The 23,893-nt window shown below is 31.9% G+C and overlaps 1 protein-coding gene across 2 annotated transcripts; it reads right to left on the bottom strand.

The window, feature by feature from the left end:
• Positions 1–13,661: 13,661 nt before the first annotated feature.
• LOC142619489 (MADS-box protein SVP-like) lies at positions 13,662–23,536 on the bottom strand. Of its 2 annotated transcripts, none has more exons than XM_075792608.1 (9): positions 23,269–23,536; positions 22,819–23,001; positions 16,252–16,330; positions 15,886–15,947; positions 15,712–15,811; positions 15,554–15,595; positions 14,949–14,990; positions 14,333–14,493; positions 13,662–13,986 (listed from the first exon to the last, which is right to left on the bottom strand). In XM_075792608.1, the coding sequence occupies exons 2-9, from the start codon at positions 22,998–23,000 to the stop codon at positions 13,971–13,973; spliced, it is 684 nt and encodes a 227-aa protein (XP_075648723.1). In that variant the 5' UTR covers position 23,001; positions 23,269–23,536; the 3' UTR covers positions 13,662–13,970. The 2 variants fall into 2 exon arrangements, with proteins under 2 accessions (XP_075648723.1, XP_075648724.1); XM_075792609.1 differs by having other exon boundaries at positions 23,143–23,271.
• Positions 23,537–23,893: the final 357 nt, after the last annotated feature.

Raw genomic sequence — 23,893 nt, 5'->3', positions numbered from 1 at the left:
TTTTTTCCCCCACTGCATCTTCCATAGTAATATCCGATCCCATGTCTGACTTGGCAATTCGTTTCCATCTCCATGTATTCAATTCTGAGTTGTTTGTAATTTCAGATAGCACCGATTGTGGACCACGGGTTGAAAAAGGGAAAGAGTGTGCACGTGAGTACACTTTAGTTAAGGAGGCTCCCTCATTAATTGTCAAATTTTCCAAAATATTTTCTTTGTTTTTCCCCCATTGATTTTCCAAAAAAGATTCCTTAATTGTATCAAATTTGCCTAAATCTCGATCCATTTCCTGAATTTTCTCTTCAAACAGCTCATCAAATTGCTTTCCTTCCTTAACATTCGGGATTGATGCCTTCAAGTTACTCAGAATTGATCCATGGGATTTGATTTGGGAAGCAACGGTTCTCTCCCCAGAAAATCTGGAGCAATATCCATTGTATGTGATTGCACCTTTTTTCCTTTTCTGGCCTTAAAATCTTAAGCAACGGACCCCCCTTACGGACCACCACTACTGGCGGTTTCCTACTTGGTTTTGGAGGTGCTACCTTGGCCAGGCTACTCTTCTTGGAATAAAATCCAGGGACCATGACCACGTTCTTCTAAGATGGTGTAAAAGGTGGTGCACGTATCCATAGACCGTACTGTCGGGACTCCGACTGCAAAGTACCTTCACTTTCAATCCGTAATTCGCAATCCCTATCGGCGTGTGTGAGGCAGCCACACCAATAGCATAGATTGGAAAGGCGTTCGTATTTGAAAGATACCCACAATTCTCTGCCATTTTCAAGTGAGATTACACGTCCACAGCACAACGGTTTGGATATATCCACCATGACACGAACCCATACAAAGCCATCCCCTTCCACCTCTGCGATCTCAGTAGGTCTACTCACTATGTCAATAGTTGCACAAATTTTTTCGGCTACGTTTCATGTTCTGAATCTAACTGGTATATCATGTACTTGAACTTAAAAATTAACCATGTTAAAACTCATGTCACATAAGTCAATATCCTTATCGTAACGTTGCAACACCATAAGGTGCATATCAAAACTCCAAGGCTCTGTCAATAATATTTTTTCCATCTCTTCCTTGTTATCAAAGGTGAATAAATCTACGTGGTCATCCTCCTTTTTGACCTTGAACCCGTTCCTTGACCTCCAAATCGGGTTGAAAGTGTTTGCAATAGCGTCAATGTTCAAAGCACGCTTGGTTAAAAATTTTGCTGCAAGAATAAATTCTGGTGTTGCTTCATCTTCGGTCAGGCGAAGATCAGATCCCTCCTGTTCTGAAAGAGTTAGGCAACTCTAGGATTTTGTAAGGTCATCCATCATTGATACCGTTTCCCAATCCCCAAAAAGAAAAAACTACAAAACCTAAGGTACCACTGTTACCAAAGGGACGAAAAAGCTCCTTCAAAGAAGGGACAACAAATTCTACAACCTAGGAGAAGAAGCAGCACCCTCTTTCGCTAGCGAGGAGAAACTAGTTCAGTGGTGAAACCAAATAGGTATGACAACAGACAATTAAGTAAGATAGGAAATATTTGTTATCCCTTATTGGCAAACCTCTTATAAGTTAAGAATATTGTTGTATATTGTATCTCTTCCTCTCTCTTTTTCTTTGTTTTTTTTTCCTTTTATTCCATGAAAACAATAAATTTAATTTTTTGGTTTAACTGCGTTAAAGATGAAGAATTTAAAAAAAAATGTTTATAAATGAATAAGAGATTCACAGGGTGTTTGGCATTGCGAGTAGGATGTAGCTATTTAGCATTTTAAGTGTTTAACAAAATACCATGAATAGTAAATTGTAAATCTTTGTCCTTAAAATTGTTTAAATTTCTAATGACTCCTTTAAAGTTATTTAGTGTGAAATTGTCAAATATTTACCAAATTCAGCTAAAAGAAATTTAACCCCTTAACACAATTTTCAACACATCTAAAAAAAGAACCAGATATCTTAAATAAAAATGAAAATAACCAACTAAAGATAGTATTTTTGGGTTGGATCAATGATGAATGTATATAATGAGGATGATAGAAACTGTTAGTCCATATTGTGTATGGTAATATCGTTAGATCGGGAATCACCAACATAGACAAAGAAGAAATTATGTAACATAACAATGAATGAAGAGTCCCAGTATTTATAGACTCCCAGTATTTATAGACTCCACGTGTCTCTTGGGAATAGATATGTTTATTTACCAAAAGTTGTATCTAATCTAAAAGACACTCCACTTCTATAAATAACTAACTCTAGCGCTAAATTAATTATCTATTGTTGGTTGGTGAAGCAACATCATCCACCAAGTGGGTGTTATTATATAGGTGAGGGTGCCCACTTTATGGTGTGATCATCTACTACTATAATATACTAACATCTCCCACTTGATCGCACCATAATAAATGGTGTTAACTACAATCAACATATACTATGTGGTCATTGTGATATTGCCCGATGTTGATTCTCATCTATGCTCTTCATAGATTGGTGCCTGTGTCTAACTCTAGCAAAACTATGTACACATCTTGTCACGCACCATTGACCACACCCTTCGTTATATAACACTCCTATAGTATACTTCGGATGTCTTATTATTCACTATTATTTCAAATGAATGGCATTGAACATGTGGAACGTTTGTTACCACACGCAACCAAGAATCTTAGTCCACACCCACACTGCCTGTCGACATCCTTCAGCCACACATATCAAACATGTGTTGACTTGCATGAATCACTTAATACTTCCTTTAAGCTGGTATTCTAAAGGTTTTCTCATACCACTTCAATGACTTTTCATTGTACAAGTTGTGTTATGTATGATGCATATTAGTGGACTTTACATTCATACACTAATTTATTATACAGTGTTATACTACCTAGTGCTAACCAATTGTGTCCCTAAAGCAAAAGCTTCATAGCCATGTTCTCCGGGCATCCCCAATCCTTCCATCTATGCAAATACATGTAGTATCCCACTTAGGTGTTTGGATCCACGAGTCTCATATTTCCTACATGCACTCTAAATCTATCTAGAGGCAATCCTTTGGTCATAGGATCAGCTACCATCTCATTTGAGGGGATAAAACTGAACTCATATTTCAACATTCTCCACTATATCTTGAATATAGTGATAATTTGTTTCGATATGTTTGCCTTTAGAGCTATTTGCTCCACTTTTTATTAATGAGATAGTGGATTTATAATCACAAAACACATCGATTGGTCTATTTGGTATACCTAATTTTAAATTGTTGACAAATCGCTTAATCCAGACTGCTTCATTTATCGTTGTGCTGCATGATATGTATTTTGCCTCAACAGTATGTTTTGCAACACAACCTTGTTTCTTACTTAACCAAGAAACAATTATTCCACGAAATAGAAATACATAACCACTAGTAGATTTTTTATCATCTACTTCTCCTGCAAAATCAACATCTATATATCCTATTACTTCTAAATCACTGATCCCAAAACATAATTTCATACTTTTAGTGCCTTGGAGATATCTAAAAATTCTTTTGATTGCCTACCAATGTGCCCTTCCAAGATTAGATTGATATCTACTTACTAATCCTACTGCATGACAAATGTCTGACCTTATGCTTATTATTGCGTACATTAAAATGCCCACAGCTTGGGCATAGGGGACATTTTCTATAAATATTTGTTCTTAATCTTTAGGGCGCATATTCTTACTTAATATAGTTCCTTTACTTACAAGCGCTCTCAAAGCTTTAGATTATATCATATTAAATTTCTTGAGTACTTTCTCCAAATAGTTCTCTTGATCCAAATATAATAATTTCATTTCTATCTCTAGCTATTTTAATTCCTAACACGTATGTAGCAAGGCCCATATCTTTCATTTCAAATCTTGATGCTAGGTAAGATTTTGTCTTTATCTTCATATCTGGACTATTTCTAGTTAGTAATATATCACCAACATATAATGATAATATTGTTAACTCATCATACCACCTCCTTATGTAAACACAATGATCTAGTGGACTCATCTCAAAACCAATCTCCAATATTGCTTGGTGGAACTTTAAATGCCATTGTCTAGAAGATTGTTTGAGTCCATACAGAGATCTTTTTAATTTGTAAACTTTATCTTCAAGTCCTTTTGTTTCAAAACCTTCTGGTTGTAACTTGAATACGTCTTCTTTTAATTCACCATTAAGAAAGTTGTTTTGACATCCAATTGATGCAATTCAAAATCCATTCTCGCCACAACAGACGTAATTATTCTATTTGAAGCAAATTTAGCTACTAGTGAATATGTATCAACAAAATCTACACCGGATTGTTAAGTAAACCCTTTAGCCGCCAATCTTGCCTTATTTATCTAAACTACTGAAAGCCTTAAATTTCTTTCTTAGAACTCATTTACAACCAATGGCCTTTCTTCCATCTGGTAAAGCTATTAATTACCAGACATCATTTTTCTTGATGGATTCCAGTTAATCCATCATAGCATCTTGCCATTGTTTTGAATCATTGCTTGTCTATAATTAGTTGGGTCCTCACTTAAATTATCCTCTATGTTAAACAAATGATAATCTTTAAGCATAGTTGACGATCGTCTAATCCTTTTACTCCCACTATTCTCAGGATCAAAGGTTTGTTGATTCGGTACCAATTTATTTGATTTTCTTTTGCTTCCACTTTCAAAAGCATCCTTATAGTGATCCTGAATTTCATTATCAAGGTCTTCTTGTAATCTTATCTCTTCAAGTGGTTTAATTTGATTGGTGCTCTCAAAGAAAATAGTATCCTTGCTTTCTATTAATCCCTTTTCTTGATTATGAAATCTATAGCCACTACCATTTTGAACATATCCAATAAATTTGCACTCCCACGCCTTCCCTTTTAATTTATCTCTTAATCGTTTTGGTATTAGTACATGGGCTTTGTATACCCAAACCCTTAAATTTGATAGATTAGGTTTGTGACTAGTCCAATATTCCTAAGGTGTAAGATCCTTGGATTTTGTATTAACTCTATTTAATAAATATTTGGCAGTTGACAAAGCTTCCTCCCCAAAAAGCGAGTGAAAATTGTGAATGAGCCATCATTGATCTTGACATCTCTATTAGAGTTCTATTGCGTCTTTCAACAATACCATTTTGTTGGGGTTTATAAGGCATAGTGTAAATATACCTAATTCCTTCCCCCTTACAGAACTCATCAAAGGTTTCATACTCATCACCTCCATCATTATTCATACTTTTAATTGATCTAATTGTTTTTTCTACTTCAGTTTTATAATTTTTGAACATTTTTTTATTGCTTCAGATTTGTGTTTGAGTAGATATACAGATCCATATTGAGAATAATCGTCAATAAAGGTGATAAAGTATTCCATTCCTTTGTGTATTTTGGTTCTTAAAGGTTCACAAATATCTAAATGGATTAGTTCTAATAACTCTGAAAATTGTCAATGTTCAGTGAAAGGTTTTATTGTTATTTTTCCTTTGATGCATAATTCACAAACATCAAAATTTTCAATGTTTAAATTAGGTAATATACCAGTTTTACTCATTCTTTCTATTTTATTTTTACTTATATGTCATAATCGAAGATGCCATAAATAAGAAGAATTTGACAAGATAGAGTAATTGCAAACTGAATCTTTATTATAAATATTATTGTTAAGTACATACATATCATCAATTCTTACTCCTTTAAGTTTTACTTTACCCTTACAAATAGTCACACAACCAGACTTTAACTTAATTTCGTAACCTTTTTTTATCTAATACATAAACAAAAATAAGATTCCCATGAACATTTGGTATAGATAATACATTACTTAAAATTACAACAATACCATTTGTGGGGGGTAAAAATTCCCGAATAAACATTTGGGCTTTGGGCTTTGGGCTTTATTGACAGGTACCAGTTTGTTTTTTGATTAAGGCCTCCAGGCCCATAAGTCAGTCTGCACTGTAAAGGTCCGATGAGTTGTCCGAGGAGGAATGTCTCCTCGGACAGGCCCAGCAATGACCCCGGGACTTGCCAAGAAGGTTAAAAGCAGAATTCTGGAAAAACTGATGGGTAAGAGGGTGATCCAAGCACCCTCTAGACGCAAGGATATGATAGAAATATCTAGGGAAAAGGCTACTACCTCCACATTAAAGACCCTGCATCTACCTCCCTGGCCACATTAATGGGGAAATGACCTTTGAACAATAGAATTCAACATTCCTGCTATTATTTAAAGACTTCAAGAATGTGGTGGATGAGAAAAGTATCTAAGGGAAAGATTTGTATGACACGTGGATGAACAGTGAAGAGGAAGAAGTATATAAGGAGACAAGAGAGGAAAGAGAAAAGGATGGGCACTTTCTGCTGAGAATAAAATAGGAACTAAGGACTGTAAACTTTGGCCTCGAAAGAGAATATTTATACAAATCGTCATCGGCTTACGTCCGAGGAGATCTATTTGTCATATTTGTTCATCATTTGCACAAATTGTAACACTCTAGCCTGTTAATCAAACTTCCAACATCCCGAACCTAGATTTCAAACCCATACTCTACAAATTTTATTGTATAAGGCTCATTGGACCTGAGCCCAACATTCGTTTTTGGGTCCGGGTGCAATTGTGCACTTACACCATTAATGGATAATTTACAGTTTCTTTCACCTAATACATCACTATAAATATTAATTTCCATATAGACTCTACGTTCTCCTATCTTCTTTTCCTTTAGATCAATGAACAATTCTTTACTTCTTGCTATATGACAAGTCACGACTGAATAGATCCACCAATTGTCTGATGATGGTTCAAATATCATTACTTCAAAAATGGTCATTGTAATCTGCTTTGTTCAATTGTTTTTGTTGTTGTTATTATTATTGTTAGGACAAATTTTCCTAATATGACCAAATCTTCCACAATGATAACAACCATGTTTTGGTCTTCCATTATTCCTTTGCTTATTTGGCCATTGTCTTTGAAATTTTCTTTTCTTATATGGGAATGATGTATTTTTCCATTGTCGCTTAGGAGGTCTTGAATTAGGAATTGTTTGAGTCATCAACAAATTGTGATTTTGATTTTCAGTCTTTCTTCTTCAAGTACAAGCAGGTAATGATATCATGGTGACTTCTTTACCACTATGTGTAAGTGTGGTAACTATATGATCCCGAGATGGTGGAAGGCTATTTAAAATGGTTGTTACTTGCATTTTGTCCGACACAGAATTGTCTACATCAGCCAAATCTTTTGCTAAAAGTTCCATGGTATTAATATAATCACCTATTTAATCACCTTCATTCATTCGTGTACTATTAAATTTATTTAATAATAATTGTACATGTGTATCAAATCTTGGTCCATATTTAGCTTCTAATACTTCCATCAATTCCTTAGCAGTTTCTTTATCTTCAAATAAAGGTATTATATTGTCTTTCATATGGTGTAACATAGAGCCTTTAGCAAGTGAGTCATTCACTTCCCAATTATCTTTGGCTTTAATTCCCTCATTGTCATTTTTATCTATTGGTCTAGGCTTTGTTGTTGACAATGTATATAAAGCCCTCTCATGCGTCAATAAATATTTCATATGACGCTTCCATGATCATAAATTAATGCCATTAAGATCATCTACTACTATTATATACTAACAGAAACAAGAGAAGCCTTTTGACCTGATGAAGTTTCCTTTCAAGTTTGGAAGTGCTTGGGTGTAAAATGGTTGATAGCATAAACTTTCTTCTACTATTAATGCACATATACAACAATTTTCTAAAAAAATTATTCATATTCAACATAAATGGAAAAGCTTTTTATATTTTGTTTTTCCTCTCTCCATATATTAAATCCCTTAGATCTGGTTGATTTCACAATGGCTTAAAAGGCCTAATAGTCAACTAATGGGATTTTTGCCAAGGCTGCCTTCCTCGATCCTCATTTCAAGATAAGTTGAATCGCAATTAATGTTGCATGCAGGTTTTTTTTTTTTTTTTGATAAAGATGTTGCATGCAGGTGATTGGAGTGAATAATGTAAAATTAATTAATTTAAATTAAAAAAATCTGTCTTTTTGGATATTACAAATCACCACACAAATATTTTTTTGAATAAAATTAATTAAATTTGATAATCTCTAAAAAAATTCTCTGACTTGAATTTTTATTAATTTGTTTTTTAATTAAATTTGCATAATATATAATTTTTTATTGAACTTTCTTGTGTGTTAGGCGTACTAATGACTAATTATTAATAGTAGAAGAAAGTTTATGCTATCAAATAAATCATTGTCAATATTTCCAGCCTCAAAAGAAGTTTGGATTATTTACCATTTAGCTGTGGAGGTGTGCTGAAGGAGAAAATTAAAACAAATAAATGCTTGACTGTGACTGTGATTGCATAATGGTGCTTCTTAAAACTTTTTAAAAAAATTATACAATTTCAATTTATGAAGTCCCCTCACAAGATGACTCTTCGCTATCAGGACGAAACACTAAGGAATCAGAGGGAAACATTTACATATAACCAAATTCACATGCAAGGGATCCAGAGTGGAGGCTAATTAAGTTCTCATTCAATTTTATCCTACTAATATGCAGATCATTTTCCATACCCTTAGCCGGCCTTAAGGTTTAAATCTCTTGGGCCATATAAATTAACAGGAGAAATAACATTTATTAATCAAGACAGTTTTTTTTTTTGATACAAGATATAATTCTACTTTAGCCCAACTAAGTGTATATGTGTATGAAGATCTCTCCTGAAGACTTGAACCTCAGCCTTTGCCCCTACACCCCACAAGCACTTATAGATGCCTCGTTTAGTTTTTTATTGCATGGGACCGGTTGGGGCCTAGTAATTTAATCTTTTATACATATATATATATATATATATATATATATATATATATATATTAGTATTATGCCCATGAGATGCACGGCTTAATTAAAAGTTATATATGTTAAGTCTATATTAATAATTTGTGAGTTACACAATAAAAACAATTTCATTTTACAAATTGAAGGGATGGAAACAACTATCACCATTAGAATATCATAAACACGTAATTCATATATGATATACAAAATAATAGATCTTCCAAATGGAGAATAAAATATTTGTAAAAAATAATATATCGATTCTCATGGAAGTTACACCACTATGAAAGCACGTCTAACAGTATTTAATAATTGATTCTCAAACCATAAACATATAAAATATATCAAATTTAAGGAAATTAGCTCAAACAAAAACAACAAATACGTGTTGTAAGGTTGTAGGTGCCGTAGGTAGGAGAAGGAAAGACTAAATCAAAAAACCATACAATTGGTAGGAGAATGAAAAAATGCACCAAATAACCGTGTGTGTGTGTATACATACTCCATCTAAAAGGAGTCCACGTAAAAATAAAATACCCTAAAAAAAATCCATGAGATGTATGTAATATCAAAATCAAGAATTGGAAAAGATACAAATAAACAATGATTACACGTTTATTTAGTTTTTGTTATTCATATTGATTACATCTCTCTTAGTCTTAGGTATAGTAGTTGTATGCCATGTTAATTTAATTTTTGTTACAAATTGATTAGGTCTCTCTTATGTACAGTAGTTGTATACTATTAAAGAGGAATTTAATAAATTTTTTGCAATTTAGTGCAACCATTTGACGTAACCACGGCTTCTAAGCCCAATACCTAATAACTGTGTGTTTGTATATACATACTCCTCCTAAAAGGAGTCCATGAAAAAATAAAATACCCTAAAAAAAAAAGAGTCCTTAAAGTGTGTAATATCAAAAAGGATATAGACATTCTCAAGAATTAGAAAAGATATAGATAAACAATTAATGATTGCACGTTAATTTAGTTTTTGTTATTCAAATTGATTATGTCTCTCTTAGGTATAGTAGTTGTATGCCACCAAACTAACTAAATTTAATTTAAAGAAATTTAATAAATTTTATGCAATTTGGTGCAACCACTTGGCGTAACCATGACTTTTAAGCCTAACTTTTATTTTATACTAGTTGAATGCCCATACGTTCCACGATTTTGGTCAAGAACTTATTAAATACAATATAATAATGCATTTGAGAAATAATAAATTAATGAAATATTTTTTCTTAATAGAAAAAAATTATTGTATAACTTTAAAATTCTCTTTGACCGTACCAATTTTCTAATAAAACTAAACAATATTTGATTCCATAATGAAAAACAACACTATTTCAAAAGTACTAAGAATTAGCTTTCAGTTCCTATTAAAAAAAAAAGTATGAGAATCGCTAACTTTTGTTATTTATTGTTGGACTGAGATGGTGATATGGTGATATGGTGATAGATCGAACATATTAATAACACAAAATTCCTTGTCTTTCAATTTTAATGTCCGTTTGGTCTAATTAATTTTACCAACTTATTTTACTATTCAGCTTATTTTTGCTATTATTCATGAGTTCCACTGCACTTTTTGGTACTATTCATAGGTCTCACTGTATTATTTCAATTAACTTTTACCTTTATCTACAGTACTTTCAGCAAAAAGTTTTCAATTTCAGCAAAATAAACGGATCCCAAATAAACCCTTAATGTTACAAAGTTTGTCTAGATTGTACCTACCTTTTGTGATTTCATAACTTAGATTCATTGGATACAATAAATGATTTTTGCTCATGCCAAGTAGATGGAACATAACCTAATTGATATAGGATTTTAAAATAGAGAAACCGTACAATTTTTTTTGGAAAAGATACTGATTGAGTTTACAAAATTTAATCTTTTAAATTGTAAACATGTGGTAGAAGTTTAATTTAGCTATTTTAGATAATGTAAATCATTCTTGACAATGGAATATATATAATTACAAAGTAGTTTTTTTTTGTTTTTTTTTATTTTATACAAAAGATAGTGTAGAAGCACGTTTAATCACACAAATTTCCTTGTCTTTCCATGGCATAACTTAGATTCATTGGATACAGTAAACGATTTTTGCTCATGCAAAGTAGATGGAACATAACCTAATTGATATAGGATTTTAAGATAGAGAAACCTACAATATTTTTGGAAAAGATACTAATTGAGATTACAAAATTTAATCTTTTATATTGTAAACATGTGGTAGAAGTTTAATTTAGCTATTTTAGATAATGTTAATCATTCTTGACAATGGAATATATATTATTACAAATTAGTTTTCTTTTTTACAAAAGATGGTGTAGATGCATGTTTACGGTACTTTAGTTTTAATGGCTATTCAAACACATTAGATTTCTCTTAAATATAAGTAGTTATACTTTTCTTCACTTATTTTATAACTTCTTTGGATAAAATTATTTTGATAACAACTTCTTCTTCTCTGTGGGGTTTTTTTATTTTATTTTAATTACAATGATTTTTTTAGATAAATATAACATATTATTTGTTCTTATCAATTTTTTAGGCCTTGTTTGGGAGGAGTGAATGGAATGGAATGAAAATGAATGAAAATAATAATTTTAGAATATTCTTCCTTTCCCTTGTTTGGGAGTTTTAATAGAGGGAATGGAAAGTCCATTATCTTGTTTGGAAGTTTCAGTGGGAAGGAATGGAATGAGTAGGAGGGAACACTCATTCCTCTCTATTCTCTTAAAACCTCAAATTTTCATTCCCCCCAAAATTGGGAGGAATGGGAGGAAATTGAATTAAATTTAATTAATTTTTTACTAAAATTCCCAAAATACCCCTATATATTCAACCCTTTATTTTAAAATAGGGGTCTAATAGTAATATTGTCATAAAATGATTTCATTCCATTCCCTCCATGTTACTCCCAAACAAGATTACTTACATTCCATTCATTTCTATTCCTTTATTTTAAAACATCCAATCAAGGTTACTTAATTCCATTCCATTCCATTCCATTCATTTCCCTTACTTAAATACATTCTATTCCATTCCATTCATTTCTATTCCCTTATGATCATTTTATTCCATTACATTCCCTTCCCTTATGAACGCCCAAATGGACCCTCATTGTTTTATCACTTCACAGGATAAAGCTGTGTTGTTCTTTGTGAATTTTTTAATTTATTTTAAGCTTTCTACATTTGATAATTAGGTTTTGATTAAAAAAATCATATCTTATTTCCTTACAACCATCAATCACCTTTTTTTTTTTTTTTTTTTTGCCTTTCATTCTATTCATAAGACCTTTTTTTTATATTAATTCTATTTTGTTTTTAGTATGGCAATATAACACGTTGATTAACAATTCTATTTTCAATAGGATTTAAATTTTATATCAAATGGGACTCAAAAAGTTATATATTCTTTTAAATAAATCTTTCTTATCCTTATTGCCTCAACCATCAATCACGTTTGTTTTTTTTTGTTTGTTCGTTTGCCTTTGATTCTATTCATATGATGTTTCTTTTTTTAATTCTATTTTTTTAGTATGGCAATATAACATTGCCTTTGATTCTATTCATATGATGTTTCTTTTTATAATTCTATTTGTTTAGTATGGCAGTATAATACGTTGATTAACAATTATATTTTCAATAGGATTTAAATTTTATGTCAAAATGGACTCTAAAAGTACGTATGCTTTCATTCTCAAAACAAAAAAAAAAATATGTTTTTTTTATTCTGTTTTTTCATGAGGTAACAACAAACACGTTAATTAGAAATCCAAATTAAAATAAATAACAACAAACACTTTAATTAGAAATCCTAATTATAATAGGATATAGTGATATACATAATATTTTATTTTTAATTTAAAATTTTATTCAATTCGGTGCAATCACGACTTTTAAGCTAAGTAGTTATACTTTTCTTTCACTTATTTTATAACTTTTTTGGATAAAATTATGTTGATAACAACTTCTTCTCTGTGGGATTTTTATTTTATTTTAATTACAATTATTTTTTTAGATAAATATAACATACTTTTCTTATCAACTTTTCTTCTATTGTTTTATCACTTCTTAGGATAAAGCTGTGTTGTTCTTTGTGAATTTTTTAATTTATTTTAAACTTTCTACATTTGATAATTAGGTTTTGATTAAAAAAATCATATCTTATTTCCTTACAACTATCAATCACTTTTTTTTTTTTTTTGCCTTTCATTCTATTCAAAAGACCTTTATTTTATTTATTTTATTTTGTTTTTAGTATGGCAATATAACACATTGATTAAAAATTCTATTTTCAACAGTTTCAAAAAAAAAAAATTCTATTTTCAACAGGATTTAAATTTTATATCAATTGGGACTTTAAAAATATATATTCTTTGAAAAAAAATCTATCTTATATCCTTATTGCCTCAACCATCTATTCACATTACGTTTCTTCTTTTATAAAATTCTATTTTTTTAGTATGGCAATATAACACGCTAATTAACAATTATATTTTCGATAGAATTTAAATTTTATATCAAATTGGACTCTAATAATAGAGTATGCTTTCATTCTCAAAATAATAAAGAGATAATATATTTTTTTTTATTCCATTTTTTTATGAGATAACAACAAACACTTTAATTAGAAATCCTAATTCTAATAGGATATAGTGATATAAATAATATTTTATTTTTATTTATAAATTTTCTTCAATTTGATACAATCACTTTGTGCAACCACAGCTTTTAACCCCAATATATATATATATAGGACTCCTTCAAGATACAAGATATACGTACATAATGCGAAGGTTACAATGGACTCCTTCAATATCCACTGAAGTCATTAATTAATTTAACATTAGCAACCTGGAGCTCTGACTGCAAACTGCTGAATGAAGTAGTTAATTCATATGCATAAAATACAAAAAACAACCACATCGGCCACAAGGGAGAGAGAAATATACATAGGACAAGTTCCATAGTCACTTCTTCCATTTTAACTAAACTTAGTAACATAAAAACATTTTAATATGTCCAGTTCTCAGCCTTATTCATCATCAGTCTGCTCCATTTTTCACCAGCTTCAATTAGAGAAGGGAAAGCCTGCAGGAGATTCAATGAAAAATCACCACATATCATATCCTAAAGTAGACGTTTGTATTCAACTAATATCTCGTAACTCGCTTACAGGTTTGTGATTCTAACCAATTGAGACATCAGTTAGACATACTAGGAGTGTGTACGGATCTGGTTGGGTTGGATTGAGGGTTATTTTTTTTTTCGACAGATGTATAAGATAATTCTTAGTGCAGCAGTGCCCTTATTTGACCATATCATGCATGGGAAATGGGAAATGCATTTTCAAAAAGATTTTGTGATTTGTGACGCCTCACATTCTAAAACAGAAGCAACACAAAATATAACTTCCTTTTTAAGTGTTACTACTTACCCTAATCTGAGAGATGTATCAGAACTATCATCCTCTGGAGGAGGACCGCTGTTGCAGCTATAGACATTGGTGACAGACTGATCTGATGACATGCCTTCTTCTTGGATCATGATGTCCGAGTCCACAACACCGGATCTTTTTCCCTTGGACAACATCATCATCTGCAATTCAAAAATCTCATCCATCATTTCATAGATGATGGCATGTAAAGGGCTGTTAAAATACACTAATTCATCTAGGGGATTGAGAAAATGTAAAAACTTGTGGCTTATATCATTTAAAATAACACTCTACCCTTAAGGCAACTACATTTTTTTTTTCCTGCTCTTCCTCATCGTCTAATTGGTATAGTAAATAACCATTCTCTCGAGTTAATATCGATATGGAATTTTAATTAAAAGAAGAAGAAGAATAATATTGTCACAGTTTGCAACGGTATGTTACGTATGTATGTGGTCCTAAAAGTGAATAAGTTTATGGATTGGAAACCTTAGAAGCGGAGTATCATTTATGAATAGAGGAGGTCTGCGACGCTTAAGGAAGACTCATATAATTCATCACATAAATAAATAAATAACACTTAGAAGGCCTAAAAAAAACATATAGCATTTCTTACCTTCTGTTTTAGTTGCTTGTTCTCTTCCAACAGCTGAGATCCCTGCATTTGTAATCAGTAGAAGAATGCGCAAATGAACAAAGGCACCAGTGAAATTTGGACTAACTTAGCTGTCAATGGTAGTAATAATACATCTTAGAGTAATTAACTAAATGTAGCCTAGATAATAAGCTCGACACACTTCAAGAAAAGAAAAAGAAGAAGAATTATTTTCAATATTCAAACATTTTATTCAAGACATCTTTGTCCAATGAAGAAAACAGAATGCAGGTTCACCAGATGACAACCTAAGTGAACAAACTTTTGCTGGAGAACTTGCTTCGTAATCTAGAAATTAAGCCACAAACAATAAACACATAAAATTTGAGCTTATAATTACCACCACACCACCTTTCATTTTCGTTTACCTGTTCTTGTTTAAGAATGTGCAAATAGGTTGGAGGTTTATAGGAGGTACTGACACTACCATATATAACCTTCAACAACAATTGAACCATGAAGTTCATCCCATATAATGACAAAAGAAGAAAGATATATTCTGTCATTATTATTGTAATATATTTTTGAAATATAATGATTTGGATACAATAAAACTGTTTGCTAACCTTTTTTTCAAGTGTAGTAATCTCATCCATAATCTTCTCTTCCTGAAAGAAAAGGAAGTTCCATGTCAATTTATGTTCGTAAGGCCATGCAAAGAAAGTTTAATGCGCACGCACACGCACACACAGAAGCTAAGAGAACAATTAAATTTAGCACAAACCTTAGACTCAAGCACACGGTTAAGTCCTGCTTCAAGAACTTTTTCTAATTTCATTAAGTCATCTAAATTTAGTCCTTGGAGATCCTCTCCTCTCATCTGCCTGTTGTCGAAGGTAATGGAATTAATATCAGAAAATATATGGAGGGGCGATCCTATTAGCAACTGATAATATACCTTAGTTGGTTGGTCTTATCTGCCACTTCCTTAGTCAATCTGATGTGGTTACCATTCTCCAGCTGACAATGAGGAAGAGTTGACAGTTAAAAAAACCATGTAAGGCTTGAAGGACAGGAAATCCCTATATGGTATTCAGATTTACAGTATATGAAATGTCGTCACTTCCACAAAATTTTGTATGAAGCATTACAACGAAATCGTCTCATGCATCAAATGTATGCACCCTCCCTCTCAGAATGTATCGACCTTACAACTAGGGATCCACATATTACAAAAGGGAAGATGCATATATTGGATGGTTTTATTCCTTTATACACGCCCCCTCTCCGCCTAAAATACAAAATATCTGGTCAAATATATTACCTGCAGTTCAAGAGAAGGCTGGTCCATTTTTTCAAGGCTATTAGAGTGCAGATGATACCTTTCAAGTATTTCCTTCATACTTCACAAGACGAAAGGATGACATAGTTAGAAGATGGTTCACTCATGGAACTGAATTTCTAAAGCAGCAAATAGATAATGGATGAGAAGGTAATATTCTATAACTAAAGAAGATTAGATATATTCTTGACCGAGCATACATCAAGATATATAGGTGAAAAGTGATCTCGCAATGGTCCTTAGAAGTTTGTAAATACCAAGCCTAACAGAATGGGTGATTTAGCTTATTGCAAGCAAGCACAAGGACCAAACACTAAAAAGTTTCTAATACAGAGTTTACATTTTCTTAAAAGAGTATAATTATATCTATAACAGTTGTTAAGGGAGGGAGGTACCTAGGGCGTCCACGAGGAACCCAAACATTAAGACACTACTCCAACCAGAAGTTCAATCCAATTGGGTTGAAGGATCCACCATATATATATATACCCACAACAGGAATTTATTATTTATGAGCTTAGCAATCACAAAGCTTGCAAGCGAGGTAAAGATGTCCCTAGGTTTTAGGTTTATCCTATCCATGTTTGCATTCTTCATGTTAGTGATATTAAGGCCCAATTCAGTTATACATCAACAATCTTGATTCATTTTTCCTATACCCACTTAAAGTGCAACAATTGTAACTCTCTCTCTCTCCCTATATTTCTTAATCTATGATATGTATTCTTCATTAGATTTAGAGTAGTTTACCCCACCTTTGAGAAAGATTTTCTTCGGCTACTTCTTTTCATCCCTAGAGAGATCTATCTTATAGAGCCACAAAATCAAACCCCCTCATCCCCAAAATTGGGGTTAGATATATGTGCAAATCTCCAACCTCAACTAGTGAACCTCTCCCCTTTATATGAAGAATAATGTTTTGGTCCCTTCTATGTAGTTTTTAGGACATCTCCTTTTCATGTCAAAGACACAGGTTCGAATCTCGTAAGGGATAGGTACTCATTCTCTGCCGCTTTCAGTAAGTGTTCATTGTTGAGTAATCGCTCACTATCGGGCTAGAAAAGATGGTTCAAAAGCTTCCTTTCTTATACTTTATATCATGGTATAAGAGTTTTATCTCCCCTTTTCTATCCTAATATCAACTCAATTACAGGTCCTCTGTACCACTTTTTCCATTTTAAACTTTAATTCTTTTATAAGGAAAGTAAAACAAAAGCAAAACAAGTTTTGATTGGTGAAGTATAAAATGAATCACAAAAAAATGGTACAAACGATTTGTATTCATATCAAACTCATGTCCCGCTGAGTGCTTGAGAGTTTAGAGAGAAAATGGTTCATGCTGAGGGGTTAACAACAAATTGTAATTATGTCTAAAAAAAAAAAAAACTCATGTCTCTCATTCTAACACATCAAATCTCCATGCCAAATTGAAGGACACATGGGCACAACAGTGTTTAAATTATGCACTTTATGTCACTTCCACCCCTAGTGTAATGTAAGGACTCTATGTCAAGTAGCTTGGGATAGTTTTAATTTTAATGGGAGGAAAAAATGACCAATTTACTAATTATTGATTACTGCAGCCATTCTTTTCCAAGTCAAAGGACAATCACGATAACTACAGCCAATTTGCTGGATATTATTGTTTCTCACATATAAGCAGCCCCTAACTTCAATGTTTTCCTTTCCTCTTTTTTTTTTTTTTCCCATTTAGATTTATTGTCCAATAGGCTAACCCTAAAAAGGTCACCACATAATCAAATATCAAAAGAAGTTAGTCTTTTCTTGTACATTAGCCTAATCTTGAACATTGATGTCAACTCATAAGTTTAAGGTCACTTTAATACAATTTGAGGTCTACAGTAAGAACTTCAAATGAGATCTTTCCATTTTCTTTACAGCAATACTTTCGGTAATATTGCATGTTCTAATTTTTGTATGCTCTTCTCATTTTATTTTTTTGGTATATTCTTCATAAAAGACTGTTATATATTACATGCTTGAATATTATTATCTTTATTTTCAATTTTCATTATTACAATTATATTTTATTAATATTTTGTTATCTTTTAACTCTATTTAAAGAATTTTTTGCTCATTTGTGAGATTTTCATCTAAATTTGCTATTACATTTTATTTGTTGCTAGTATTATTTAGATTCAATTGATGTTTCTAAAAAACATTTATAATTAAAGAATATTTATAAAAAGGATAAATTTATAGGATATTATTAACTATATATAATATGGTTATAAAATATTTTTTGAAGTGTAAAGCAATAAAGTCTAATTTATCAACAACACTATTGCCGCTTCACTTAATAAACCTAATAGATGTATTCACCTAAAACCAAATTAGTGAATATATATATATATATATATAATACTTACCTTATGAATATTTATGAGAAATAAACATGCATTTTAATATTGGAGAGAGAGGGAGAGGGATTTGATGGGTAGATTTTTTTTTTTTTTAAATGATGGAAAGACTTTTTGAAGTTAAGAGAAAGAAATAATGGTATATAGATTTCTTTCTTTTTTAGCTAAACATTAACCACTTTATACAAAATAAAGCATAGAACCCCCTCCATGGATATGGTATATATTAACCATAGGCTGTTATATGAGTATTATGCTATAGGATCAAAATTAGGGGACGATATTCTTCCACTTAGAGGCCTAAAACAATTGTTTAAGTGACCTAGGGGAGGAACTGACCCTGTGTTAAGTTCTTCCACACTTTGATCATATAACTTAAGTTGTAGAAATTAACGAAATTAAGAAAGACAGTTGATAACAAAAGGAACACAACAACTTCAGTTTTGATAAACTGAAAATAACTACTTTTGGAAATCATTGTAGTACATTCAAATACAACATCAAAACCTTCAAAGACATTATATTATTCACTCATTTCTTTGGCTTGTAATATGTATATTTATGAATTCTCCTAGCTAAGCAATTAGCAAATTGTTAGCATCAAATTAACTTGAGAACCTCATCCTTGTCAAGAGCCTTATAACTTAATTGGCATCATATTGTTACTATTTATAAGAGAAAGGGTTCTAGTTGCAAGATTAGCTGCATATTGTAACTATCCTTAAACTAAGTAAATAAAACCTCGTCCTTTTAAATGGACCGTTATTTTCAAATATGATTAATAAAAGAATATTCTTATATACTATATATAGTACTTTGGCATTGCTTTATATATATATATATATATATATAGAGAGAGAGAGAGAGAGAGAGAGAGGTATATAGAATATAGTAGAGGAGGGAGGGGTGGGGTTTATATACAAATATGAAACACCAAAAAAGAAAAATGCCAATACTTTGCTAGTTTGCATTTCTTTTGTGAGTAGACAAGAGCTATTTAATAATTTAATCACGTGTAATCAAATTAATGATAATTCTTGGACAATATCCAATGTGAGCTTATGTCTCTTTAACAATTGAATAGTTATAATGGGAAAAGGAGGATTTCAACTCTAGATGTCTTGAAAACACCAAAAAATATCAATCAGTTGAGCTACAAAGCTATTGACTCAAAGCTATTGGCATATTGGCTTATGTCTTCAATTTATGCCCCCTAACAATTAAAGTTATAATATTATTTTGATACTCAAAATTAATGCTCGCAAGAAACCATGACTTCTGGAGGTAAAAAATACTCAAGTTCCGAATTAAAATGCTCACAAACAGCCAAACTAGTCTAGTCAACTCAAGCACTGGACTGCCTTACTGACCATTGTGCCTAAAAGTGAGTTAGTAAGACTTCCTTATCAAATCAAGAGAAGATCTTTAATAACGGTGGTCTGCCTTCCCATAATGTTCATTTTCGATGGCCTCTGGTCATATATGTTAAGTTGTTAACCAATTAAGAAGAAAGTGCTATACAGAGAGAGGGATACTATCCAGAGAAATTAAGGTACTATATACAGAAGACTGAGCCTAGGAATTAAGTATATAACCATGACTGAATCTCTTAATTAATGTGAGGATGGCTATATGATGATGGCTATGAAGCTGTTCAGGTTGGCTTAATTTAAACCTAAGCAATATAATTAGGAAAATGCTAAAATTACTTCTAATTTTAATTATTACAAAATAACTTAAGAATTAATATGACAATGAATGTGATTAGTGTCACATCAACAATATAAAAAATGAAACTAAAATTTACTCTCTCTTTTTTGTCTTTAAAAATCAACGCTCAACTTTATAATGCTGATATATATGTAATAAATTTTGTAATATCCCTAACATTAAAAAGATGGTTTTAGGCAAGTATTTGCTTCTAAATAACAAAGTAATGTCAGGTTAATGTATTTGATTATTAGTGTAAAGTTCTTATGTTAAATGTAGAATTTAAATTATATACTTTATTGTTACTCTTATGCGAGATTTACAATATCAAAAGACCTACTTTTTTGACACTACAAACATAGACCTGGAAATTGCAATGAGAAATTGAAGTTATAAGATGAGTTCATCTGGTGCCACCAACTTGTGGCACCAGAATTTTTCTTATAAGATTCTACTGATGAGTATTAGTTGACAAGACATACATCCAATCAAAACTTTATTTCTTTCAAATGTCACTTTTTTTTTTCTTCTTTTGAACAAAGAGGCGAAAGCCTGAAGGTCTGTACTATAGTTGTTCTAAGGAAGTAATCTAGAAAAGTTTAATCATTTAAGATCAAAACATTTTCTTCTAATTGGTGTCATGGACATTCAAGGCAAAGTTTACTCTCTAAATTGACTCAAGAAAGTTGTAATCTCAACCAATCATAAGATATACTAATTGAATCTTCTTCTTCTTTTTTGCTATTTAGCTCCATATACATTAATATTCTACCTCAGATGATTGGCAATTTCATACTCTTCATCTAATCCTCTATTTTCACTCCTTCATACACTTGGTACTTTGTTCAGACTTCTTTATCCTATCCCATCCACCATTTTTCATTACACAAAACCAGACCATCTTACATAACTTCCTCTCGTTTACTACTTAATAAAGATGGTGGCTACTTTATCATTAGTGCATTCCATCTGAAACTATTCAGTATAATTTTCAATTCCCATTTTGCTTGAACTCGTTTTCTGCGCATATAGGCCTCTACCAAGGCTAATCATCTTTCTCAATTGGTTTTCAGACATGCATGCTTTAATTAATTACAACCATTACTCAAAACATTGTTGTAAAAAGGACCAACTTAATTAGCTTGTTCACTCAAACTTTCGTCTGCTAAGAGACCAAAATAGAGCTAAAACATGCTTACCTCATATTTAGTGAAGTTTATAGAGAGAAACATCATATACATGATCATATATGTCTCCAGACTTCAACTCCATTATCTTCAATTATATGTTTTCACAAACAGATGTCTACCGTACGTGAAGGCCTAGGGAGCAGTATATTCAAAGGTCATTAATTAGCTCATAACATAATTGACATTGATGTAGAATTTTTCCAAGATTACTTGATTAGACACATTAACATTTGACCTTTTTTTTTTGGGTGGGAATGTGATAAATGACACCTACGCCATGACCTAAACTGCATATTGGAAAGTTCTTTTTACAAATGGACATTCTTCGAGGCATGCCCCCACCCAAGTACCATGGTACCTATATTTAATGCCTGATGACTGAAGATAATAAAAGCTACATGGTACTAAACCTTGCAGTACAACATGACGATGAGCACACAGAATATATAATTTATTATAAAAGTGTACACAATTAGCCACAGATTATTCATCAAAAAAAATTAGCCAAAGATTAGATCATTGATAGTAGAAATTAATGCCTTGACGTTCCAACATGGGATACAAGGATTTCATGTGAAAAACCAGAAAAACAAAAACGAACGTGAAGAAAATTTCTATTAGTTAAGCCTCCAAAGCAGAAAACTGAAACACCCAGAAGTTGTTTTGATGAACAAACTTTCATATCTTTCTTTACCTGCGGCTGAAACACAACTTTGCTAGCTGCTACTACCACAAGCAAAATTAAAACTGTTATTCCATAAGCTCAATCTAGACGATCTAGGAAACTCCCTTATGAGCTTTAATTGATTTCACATCCCCTAGAACACCTAAGAGAACCTTAAAAGTTCCACGACAGATTGCATATATGAGTTTAAGGTAAGAGATTTCTTGTTCGCAAAAAGCATGAAATTTGAGGAAAGATCTCGTTTTTCTTGATTTAAATGAGGATGACACGGACTTGAACCCTCTAACTTAACCGCAAACTCTCTCTCTCTCTCACACACAGACGAACACATACAGAGAAACCAAAATACTGGAGTACTAGAAGATTCATACATAGACCAAAACTTACAGTGATCTCTACAAAGAAAACTATACACAACAACAACCAACCTTTAGTCCTAAAATTTTGGAGTCAACTATCTACGGATCCTCAACAGACTAGTCAGGATTGACCATATGTATTCTTTTCAGTCATTTTATTTCAAAGCAATATCTGTATAAAAGAAAAATACAAGAAGAAGAAGAAGAAGAAGAAAGTGCAATACCTTGAGCTGGAAAACTCAAAGAGCTTTCCTGTTGCAGAGAAAATTATGAGAGCAACCTCGGCATCACAGAGAACAGAAAGCTCTTCAGCTTTCTTAATAAGTCCTCTTCTTCTCTTTGAAAAGGTAACCTGCCTTGCCGTCACGTTGTCAATCTTCTTGATCTTGATCTTCTCCCTCGCCATCCTTAAAAACCAAGCCGTACACATTTTCATTTCTTATAACACCCAACACATAAAATAGCAAGAAACAAAGAAATAGCTTGCTTTTTTCAAAAATAAAATAAAATTTTGTCTTCAAATTTAGCAGGAAACCCTAGTAAAGTACCTAGCTATAGCACAGATCTAGTTATGGAAAACCCAGAAAAGTCTACCAATAATGGCTCATGAACATGCAAAATTAGTACCCAAAAAGAAATGGAAGAGCTGGTACTGGTGGGTTTTTCTTCTTTACCTTGTTGAGGAAATGCTGGTGGCTGCTCAGGTACCTGAACCGTGATAGCCTGTTAGGTATGAACTAGGACCAAAAGTCACACCAATTATATGTTAGAGATAAAACATAAAAAATATATATATATATATACTGGGTTTGTGTTCAAGAAAGGAAAGAGTGCCTTCCCTTTTATAGCTAAAACAGGTCCTCTTTATATTTATCTTGAAGTATTTTTTGACATTTTGTTGCCAAAAAAGTTAAAGAAAGAAATATTTGTGTGTGACTGACTGAGAGAGAGACAGCGAGATGAGACCTGGATCAGTGAAAACTAGGATATTTCTTAGTTTTTTATTACTATTTTTTGGGACCATAGACAAACTAAGGTGCTTTTCTTTTTTGCTTTTATTTTTTTATATTATGTTTAACATGTGGATGTTCGCTTTCCGTACAATCCTAGCCATGCCGCCATCAATTCATAGCGAATAATATCCCCTACCGTGTACTTCACTGCCCTCTCACTCGCTATTAATCGCACGATATATTGCTCAGTGCTCACGATTCTTTTTCGTTTTGGATGAGCACATTTACATAACTTTTTTATTTTATTTTATTTATAGTTAATATCACAAACGCATCTTCTTCTTTT

The sequence above is a fragment of the Castanea sativa genome, chromosome 12 (assembly GCF_040712315.1).
Source record: "Castanea sativa cultivar Marrone di Chiusa Pesio chromosome 12, ASM4071231v1".
Lineage (NCBI taxonomy): Eukaryota > Viridiplantae > Streptophyta > Magnoliopsida > Fagales > Fagaceae > Castanea > Castanea sativa.
This window is presented reverse-complemented; position numbering and strand designations above follow the sequence as displayed.

Excerpts from the sequence above, each read along its gene's own strand:
- LOC142619489 (XM_075792608.1), bottom strand. The coding sequence starts at position 23,000 with ATGGCGAGGGAGAAGATCAAGATCAAGAAGATTGACAACGTGACGGCA. Across the intron at positions 14,991-15,553 it reads TTACTACACTTGAAAAAAAG|GGATCTCAGCTGTTGGAAGA; the intron begins GTTAGCAAACAG and ends TTACAAATGCAG. Across the intron at positions 14,494-14,948 it reads ACAAGCAACTAAAACAGAAG|ATGATGATGTTGTCCAAGGG; the intron begins GTAAGAAATGCT and ends TTTGAATTGCAG.